This window comes from Pavona decussata, unplaced genomic scaffold (genome assembly GCF_977016875.1).
Source record: "Pavona decussata unplaced genomic scaffold, jaPavDecu1.1 SCAFFOLD_254, whole genome shotgun sequence".
Lineage (NCBI taxonomy): Eukaryota > Metazoa > Cnidaria > Anthozoa > Scleractinia > Agariciidae > Pavona > Pavona decussata.
Window position 1 is genome coordinate 6,242,659 of NW_028145657.1, and position 9,955 is coordinate 6,252,613.

The 9,955-nt window shown below is 37.7% G+C and overlaps 1 protein-coding gene across 1 annotated transcript; it reads left to right on the forward strand.

Annotated features, from left to right (window-relative positions):
• The first annotated feature begins 585 nt into the window (after positions 1 to 585).
• On the forward strand, positions 586 to 6,749 carry LOC146456817 (uncharacterized). Its single transcript, XM_085092873.1, has 6 exons — positions 586 to 673; positions 2,279 to 2,909; positions 3,349 to 3,654; positions 3,992 to 4,318; positions 5,779 to 5,855; positions 6,611 to 6,749. The coding sequence occupies exons 1-6, from the start codon at positions 665 to 667 to the stop codon at positions 6,641 to 6,643; spliced, it is 1,383 nt and encodes a 460-aa protein (XP_084948999.1). The 5' UTR covers positions 586 to 664; the 3' UTR covers positions 6,644 to 6,749.
• The last annotated feature ends 3,206 nt before the right edge of the window (positions 6,750 to 9,955 follow it).

Here is a 9,955-nt window from a genome sequence, read left to right on the forward strand (position 1 = left end):
AAACTGTTTGTTTTTGTCCTGAACCAGAGCAGTTTTAGCAAACCTAGACTTAAGCATTCTATTTCATAATTTAACAGTTTTATATTGGCCGGCGATAGTTTAATTATTAAGACTAACTCGCTGATACTAGAATCTTAGGTAACCCTCCATCCTTACAATTCATGATAATTTTCCTTCTGTCTTTCTATTATTTGTAGATATAATCGTTAAGAATCTTAACTGAGAATATATTGAGCAGTAGTTTCCTGTGTGGCTGTTTGTTAAGCTGTACAAAGTGACTTCACGCGTGAATCACGACGAGTCCTTTATGTGAACCTTCAAATGAAAGCTACATATTCAGCAGTAATTTCCTGTCCTGTCCTGAAATTTTGAATTTCTCTTAAATGTTCGTCTCATAAAAGGCCCAAACAGTCGAACCAAAACATTAAACAACTAAAAGAATTAAATTAAAGGTTCCGCCTGATGATTTACAGTCATATCAGTTAAGTCTAGAACAATGGTTCAACGCACGCCGTGGTTAATATTCATAACATTGTCGAGATAATTTATGCTAGTAAAGTCATTTAAACAGTGGTACATGAAAGGGCTTGCTATTTTCCGCTTAGGTAGGATACACTGTAAAGCGACTTCACATCTCGCGAAACCTCCGGTTACAGTCGTCATCATGGCTCGGGTAAGCAATCTACCTTAACAGTGAAAATTTCTACACTATGTATTTATTTTTCATATTCATACTCAGTCATTATTGACGAGGCCTTCGTTTGACTATAATTCCTATTCGGGACTTAATATGCTTCCTGTGAGCGTGCTAGCTGCTAAGTTAGGAATTTCAAGTCCCTCAGTTTTAACTTTTGGATTCCTTGTTGTCAAGTTGAATATATTCTCCTGATATCATGGCAGTACTAGTGTACTGTTTTCAGATCACCAGAAAGTGGCTCCTTTTCTTATAAAATTGCCATCATAATTGCGTTCTCGTTTTGAAAACAAGGAGTCGAATCACATGCATTTTCTCTTCGGGTTTTTGAAATTCAAAACGAGCATGGCGACCAACTGAGAAGGTCTTGAACCGACGAAACTAGTTTTATAGTTGCATGTGTAAATTGTGTTGAAAGTAAACGCAAATGAGGTTGTAATTGGGAATACCAGGCTTAAATTAAAGTCTTCGGATCAGGCTAGGTTTCAAAGTCTTTTTCACAAAAGTCTTATTAACGAAAACATTAGCGTACTGCAAGAATTGACTAAAATGTATCCTGAGACTTGTCCATCTGACGCAAAAGCGTAAACAGCGGATGTTTTTGCAGATAAGTCTATCGTTGTTCAGCTAAATTCCGCATTTCAGGCATCTACTGAAGGACTCGTCTTTGAAGTTGTTTGGGTGTCAATTTCCGTTCTCCTTTCCTCAGCTTTTGTTTCCATTTGGCTAATATCCACATTTATGCGTTTAATAGGTCATCAAAAAGTCTTCGATCTGCGCTTGTTAAAATTCATTAGGTGCGACAAAATCGTGACACAGTCGAAAGTGTCAGTGAGATTAATAAACTAATTTTTAGCGTACAGCAGCTTAGAAAAAAAAGAAGCCTCCAGCTAGAGTTCTGCGTCATTTTTAAATGATTAAATGATTCTGGTGGTTATTTTTATTATTTAATAGGAATCTTTTGAGACCTTTGAAACCAATTGCTGCACTGTAATAAGTCTGATCATACTTTAGGTAGCCCAAGCTGCATACTTCTACGCATCAGTGACACGACTCAAAAACGACAAAAAAGAAAACAAACAAAAAAATCAACAGCCACGCAACCAAACGAGTCAGAGGTGTGTAATTTTAGCAAAACAAAAATTATTAAAATAGGAACTTTTACCCTGACGCTCAAAATATCGTACCTGATTGCAAAGTTAAACAAAAATCGCTAGTAGAGCCTGGGCTATCTGTTATCTGATATAAACGCAAGTGTATACTGAACAGTGTAAGTAATCACATCCGCAAAGTATTTGAACAAAAAAAAATATACATATAACTAGACAGATTCCAATTTGAATAAAACAGCAAGACAGAAATTCCTTTTTTTTAACACCGTAGATTTGCTAAGCTGAGCCATAGGAACAGGTGATAGAGCATACAGTCGGTTGGATGAGAGGCTCTTATTATTACCAGATAGGAGCGAGTAATCAGGGTACAAAGTATAAGAGAAAAAAAAAATCCATGCTGCGTTTGAAGGGAACTCGACTAATATCAGCTGAAACACTGCAGAGAAAATAATGGCTCTAATTCTTCCTGTAGGTAAACATGGAGTCTACCGGAAGTCCAGAGGATCCAACCAACGGGTTGTTCGTCGTTAAGAAGCATTCAATGTACGATTCTCAAGTGACAGGAATCGCATGCGTAGTGAAGAAGAATGTGAACGGCAAAGAGCGAATCTTTTTATTGACTTGCAAGGAAACTCAATCTAAGCAAGGGGATATTTTCGCTCACTGTGCATGCGAACACAAGTGGAATTTCTTATCAAGGCTTTTGAATAAGAAACATAAACCAATTGGCATTCCAAACTCTCGTGAAGAGGGTGGTTTTAGCTTCATGGCTGTTATGATGAAAAGCTGCAGTGAAAGTCTTTCCATGGTAAGCGAGGACGAAGACGCCCGAAGAAAGCTAGCAGAAGGGTTGAAAGATGACTGCCGTTCATTCGTCATCGATGGAGACTCTTTCCGGACTGTTCGCTGGTTGTACCAAAAATACCGAGAACGACATTATATGCCGTACGCAGATCTTCCCAAAGAGGACCATCAAGCTTTAGGCTCGCCTGTCTTGTGGACGGATGATCGTAATCGTACTTTTGTGGTTGGTGTGGTTGGTTATTCACCAGATCGAAAACTTTGCCCAAATTTCTTCACAGAACGTGCCCTGTTAATTACTGGTAAGTAATGTTTAGTTAGCAAAACGCCAGGTGTTGAAAGTTTGACGTAGCCAGGCTTCCAATTGAGGAAATATAAACAAAACAGCCAAAATAAATCTCTCTGAACTCAGATGACCGATGATCAAAATATCAAATCTTATTTCCTTCAGGTTATGATATTGGACCGTCTAGCTCTTTCTTTGCAATAGTTTCAGGATAAAGTATTATTAGTAAAGCGATAATGCAAGGCTAGTGATTAAAGGGAAATAATTTCCAATTTACGTAATAGTTCATGCAGATGCGTTTTCTAAACGTTTCTGAAACGGTATTATTAAACTGCAAGAAAAGAGGGATGGAGTTTGAGACTTTTTTCTCAAAGTCGTAATGATTCAAGATCTATCAGAATAGGGTCAGAATGCATCTTTGAAACCGAGATCTTTCTCTTTTTGCCTTTTTTCAGAGGTACCTATGCCAGTTCAACTGAATGCGCTGCCTCCCGAGGTAAAGGAACTTGACATAACTTTGTCATGGAACAAATTACAAGACGAAAGAGAACCGATCGAAAAATACACCGTCTACCGACGAACCTTGAATGGATTTGATGATGTTCCAGAATGGACTGAGCTTACCACAGAGAACAGCTCAGTTTGTGAATATCTTGTTAAGGGCCTGGAAAGGGGAAAGAAATACGAGTTCCTGGTAACTGCCACCAACCAATATGGCGAAGGCTTGAATGGACAAGGAGTGAAAGTGAAAGTATCAAAAGGTAATGTACACAGTATGATCTATGTAAGAGATGCTTTTAAACGCCATCTAATAAAAAAAAAAAATAGAATAATAATGAAAAGAAAAAAAAAAATCCTCCTTGCGTAACTCTTCATGACTTGTGGAGATTTTCAAACTGTCCATCCATCCATCCATCTATCAATCATGATTCTGACATAAACCTAAATTGTTGTAGAAAAAGTTGCAACCCACAGGTAGCAAAGGCCACATAAACGTATTCTCTGTTATTATTCATTACACAAGCGCTCTATTTTATGCCCTTCGCCACCTTATAATTATTAACAGTAAATGAGTTGTGTGCTTTGGTACTTTTCTAGATGTTCCGATGCCAGTTAAGTTGAAAGTCAATTCCAGTGGTGCTATGGGTAACGCATTTACTTTGACATGGGTGGAGCCAAACAACAATGGAGCCGTCGTACTAGACTACATGGTCTACAAAAGGGACGTAAACGAAGATGGTAAAACGTCGGAATGGAAATTCGTCGGACTCGTTCCAGCCAGTAATTTGGCGCTGACTGAGTATGTCATCACATTGAAAAGAGGCAAGACGTTTGACTTGGTCGTCACTGCAAAAAACAAATTTGGCGAAAGTGTGAAGGAAGAAGATAACGTTAAAAGAGTGAAGGTGTCCAGGTTGTCAGAAGGTAATTTTTTAAAAAATAATTAAAAAATTGAAACTAATGTGATAAACTTAGTTTCATACGTAGAGATGTGTCTTGGGACTATCGGTCTGATAGTTAACCCTGGAGAAATCTGATGTTCTTGCAGCAAATATTCGCTTATTCGAGGAATTAGTAGTAGTATTAAGAACATCAACTTTCCAGGGGTATTTATCACATCACTAGTCCCAAGACAGGGAAACACTCTATTGTTTTCATTGTTCATCACGAAATTTCCAAAGTCACCCCCCAGCCTTGCTTCCAGTTAAAGATCAGGTCACTGAGTACACTACTGTAAAATGGGCCATTGTTAAAATCTTGAATAAAAATGCAAGTACTCGTAATTTTCGTACTATAATCAACTGCCGCAATAACAAACTCTTAAAATGTGAATCTCCTTGTCTACTTTACAGTTGATTTTTGTCTTAAAAGTCCAACGGTATCGTTTCACGCCATTTTACAGCGCTGCTCCACAGCTAAATTCAAGTTAGTTTAGAAGTTTAGAGCCCTGTTGTAAAAAAAAAAAGGATTTCCACTGCCACGCAAAATAAAAGGGACTTTCACATTTGACTACAATTACGAGATCGACGACGAGTACGACTTTTCAAATCAAGTTTGCGTCCTTTAGATATCAGTAACTGAAAACTGCAAGGCTGATTTTACAGCGTAGAAAACTTAACACGCCAGCGACATGACAGAGACCAAACCGAGAATCAAAATGCAACCGTGGACAGCTGTTTCGAGCTGCCTGGCTAACTCGTCAGCATGGCGTAGCACAGCAAAAAGTAGAACAACCAACGCCAGGTCAGATGTCTACCAAATGCACGTGGTACTGGATGGGCACTCGTGTCACACCAATCTTGTCTCTGCAGTCTCCTAATCTGGTCAACAGGGAGAAGTGACAGTGCTGGCGACGCGACGGCTTTGAAATTTGAGAAGTCGTAGTCGTAGTCAACCTTGTGCCAGCACTGCCACTTGTATAAACATCAAAAGTTGAACAGTAGTCAACTTTCAAAGCAATCCTTTAATATAATGCGTCTTTATAAAGCCCGTACCTTGTACCTATGTAAAAATGACTTAACAGTGGAAACTCACCGTTAATCATTTGATTGTTTGTTTGTTTGTTTTCATCGCCATTCACTCATCGTTAGTTTCTCTCCTGTAAGGATTTCAAATATTTGCGAAGCCTTGCGTAATGGAACTTGTGCGCTTTGACGTAAAAAAGGAACAACTGAAAAACAAACAAAATTAAGCAAAAATTAATAACAAAAAACGTTTCGTTAAGACGACTTTGGGATTATTTGTGCCGTTCTTCTCTCTCTAGAACCCACACGTACAAACTGATCCGTATTAGCAGCTGAGTCCTGTACTGCAAAACTTCGGCTTTAGGTTCTGTGATTATTTAAAGTCCCGGTCGGCTCAGATGACCATCTTTTGTTTTTCAGAATACTTTGCCAACTTTGGATTTGGATCAGCTCTTGTTTTGCTTTTTCTGGGAATTACAATTGTTTGGCCGTGGAAGGTAGGTACCTAGCACTAAAACGCGTCTCATGCGTCTTTACAGTTTAACAAAATGTATAAAATAGGGAAAAGTACATGGAAATGACATTGATCAGATTTTGAGTATCCAGCACAGGATAATTTATTCACTGATAATTTATGGTAACCAGGATGTCGTTTGCCTTAAAGTTAAGTTTTCTGTACCTTAAAAATTCAAATATTTGCTGCGTTAAAAAATAAAATAAAATAATATATAGGTGAAATAATCTAAAGAATATTTACAAGGCACAAGCTTGTACTAAAACATACACAAAAGTACGCATGGAAATGTTCATTTTGCTTTTTTTACGTTGGCCATTTCCTCTGAGAGTTGATTTTCAATCCGAATAGTTAAAACGAAATTTAATAGCAAGAGAGAACTTTTGTATAGGGTGCAGATAAGGGTTTGCGCTTCCGAGATGATTGATTTGCCCAATACAGAAATGTTTCTAATTTTTTAAAACATGGATACTCAAATCCCCTTGTTGGAGTCTTGTCATCTCCTTACATGCCTACCCGAGTCTATTATCAACCTCCTCTATGAGTTTTCCTTGTCACGGTCGGTATGTCTTGTATTACACTTTGTTGGAGGTTGCTGGTGTGGGGGAGGGGGGAGGGTTCAGTAATATTCCTATATAACTGTTTTAAGCTACAGAAATGGTGTTCAGCTCCATCTGTATGTGCGCGAAGGAACGACGTATCAATTTTTCCCTTTTGCTGTCTTCTTTCAATTGACAGAGCCCCTTTGATGTTAAAAGGATTAAACTGTGAGTGTGCTGAATATACGATTTTGTAACCGATCAGACTGACTCAAGTGAGCAGAACAGCAAACCAGTGCCAGGAGATTACTGTTTGCTTCCATCGCATCAGCATGTTGGAGAGCCTACTCGACTCATGGAAGTGTGACCCATTGAGATCAAATACGTGTAGGTTAACTGCATTGCAAGCACATATGGCTCATTATTTGTCTTGTTTTGTAACAGAAAGAGTTGTAGAGAACCGTATAATTTTTGAGTGATTTCGTAAGTGTAGCTGAAGCGATACGTTTACGGTGTACGGTTGCGTATAGTAACATTCTACTGTACACACAATGTATGTTCGTTAGTACATTAGGGAAGTGGTCAAAACTGCTATACTCAAACAGGACCGACCAAGCCACAAAATAGATGGTGGTCTCTGCCTGTATCCCCGTTCCTCAACCTCAAAAGATGGTGTCTTTATTGCATGGCCACCCCTCTATCCAGCAGTAAAAAATGATAATGAGATTCAAACCTCACTTTTAATGTTTATCTAGCAATGCTGATTCTTACTAGCTGAATATTTGTGTTTGGACTCAAATTTTAAAGCCAATATAATTTTGTCGGTAATGTTCACGAGATACGTGATGTCTTCGATAACTTCCCCTACCCCAGACAAGGTCATCTTTGAACAAACAAATTCCCCTATAGAAGTGCTAACTAACGTTTACTTATACATTGCATTGGTTTTACAATGTTCGCTGCCCTCTGTTAGAAACTAGAAAAATCAAGATAGAAATTCAACCTTTTTTTTAGAGTTTGAACCTTTATACTCGATTGGATTGAAAATCCAGTTTTATTTTTTAAATTATACGGCATGCAATGTGGCAATTGCAATTAGTTAATTATTAATCTTTTATAGCGGTACATGAAAGTTTCTTCATGTATTGAGCTAGCGTGTGTCTTTGTTTGGGTTGTGTCCCTAACAAATTAGTTAAAAGTGTGAAAACTTAAGCGTTAGCGTTAGGAAGCTTAAGAGGAATTTTCTAGCAATCATTTGCTTTGAAATACTAAAACTATAAAATAATAGCAATAAAAAAAACCACGTTCATTCAGTTGACCTAGTCAGATTAAGTGAAGTGCGAATTTATAACTGGAATGAAGCGCGGTTGAATGGTAACTCTGAATTCGAATAAAATGATCTACCATGATCGTTTTCACGGACATACAGCCCTTAATCAGCGTGTGTTTAAATTAAGTGTTGTTATTTTGAAACGGATTCGTTGCACAGTCTTAGTTTTAATTTTATCGATCTCTTTTAGAACTTATTCTCTGTAAGGAATATATAGGGAAAATTACTTACATTCAGTATTTCAGGCATTTTAAGGATATACCAATTTCTGGATGTCTAAATAAAATGATTTATATTAGTCCCAAAGAAACGATTTGTTCAGAATCATAACAGATACTTCTCTAAACTGACAACTGTAAAAAAAAAAAAAAATAAAATGAAAATAATAATAAAATAAAATAAATAAAAAATAGCTGTATTATCGGGTGTGTGTGTGTGTGAAATTATAGTTAGTAATGACCCGATCAACTCAATTGAAACTTCAACATCCTTCCCCCCCCCCCCCCCCCCCCCCACCGCCCAGGTCAACCACCTGGGGTTTTGAACTTTTAAAAATTGGCTTGTTCAAATTCCTGCCCTGCGGGATCAAAAAGCTGCCAACTGTGCCCAACCCTGGCGCCGAATTTGACGGTCAAAAGTCCCTCCTCCAAAATACAATACGGTTTGGGGTATCTATCTGGATTGTTGGAAACGGGATCATTTACATTCATTCAAATTGTGAATTACGTTTACTGCAGTTTCTAAGTTCCTGAAACAATGCATGTTAGTTGTCTACACCTTCTGTCTAAACTTCCTTCTGCACATGAGTTATGAAACGCCTTGTTAGCGTACTCGATACGATACCACCGGATTGCTAATTAACTTAATGGGACTAGTAAACAGGGGTACCGTGACTCCATCAATATGAAAAGAATGAAAACTCAACACAAAGCTGATTGGAATCGTCTCTACACAAAAATACGCAGAAACCCAAACTGCCTACTATATGTGCGGTTTACCAGGAATGGCAATTATGCGGACTGTCCTTAAATGAAACAAAGAAGACGACTAATTAACCCTGGAGCTAAACCACATATAGTTTAATTGAGAAATAAAGGCCGAATACAAACAATCAAAATAGTTAGAAACAGTTATTCGTTAAGTCATCGCAAAACTTGTTTCCTGTTTGTCAGAAAAGTCAATCCTGTTTATGTACCAGATATATGAACGAAATTCATTGTCTGTCTTTTTCGTTTATAAGCATGTTTTGCATTATATAATTAAAAGCTGATATATTTCACGCTTGGAATTAAGCACGCTTTGAGTAACAAAACATGAACAATATATCTTCTCTCCTTCTATAAGTCCATGATATCCACGATTGGTTTGCAATTGGTGACGGTATTTGAAGAAACAGTTTCTTGTGGTCGTTGGTTCCATCCTTCGACGAAACGCATCAATACTTGTCTAGTTTATCCGTGGCGACATTTAGAATGCTAATACGAATAACGGCACTTTAAATAACATTTTTCTCAACCAAATATAAGACTGTTAAGTTTTATGCATCGTTTTACCTTAGCTAACCATTTCACATTTCCATCAGAGATAATAGTAAGGTATTTTCCTAAGACGCAGAAATCGGGTAAATTGTCGGTAAAAAATCACTTTACTGTCTTGCTTATACTCTCGTTTGGTCGATAGTTTACGCGTTTTTGTAAAAGTCGGAATGGATGGCACGTTAATAGATCACGCATGAAAAGGCTTGGCGATTGGGTTATTATCATTAAAAGAAGCCGCGGCGGAAATAACCTTAACAAAAACAAAATCATCAAGGGATTTCATTTCAAAGGAGACTAAAACGAGACTAGGACACCGTTCAGACCTACATATTTTGTTAGACGGTCAGCGTTTGGAGTACCGAACCGCACGCCCCAACTAACCCGTAACCCCCTTCCCCCAAACTGGAAGACTGTCTATTCAAAAGTGAAAATGGATCTCATCTATAGGGTCTCCTATTTCACCCGCTTTCTCTATGTAGATGTAAAGATTTTTAAATAACATTATACATGCAACTACTACTCATACGTAATTGAATTGTTAACCAGGATTTATATATTTAAATGTGATTAATTAGCTGTAGTCAGGCAGGTCCACATCAGGACTTCGGTCTTGACAATTCACTTTTAACCTGGATTGTTAAATAAAGATGTATGTATGTATGTGTATGTATGTAAC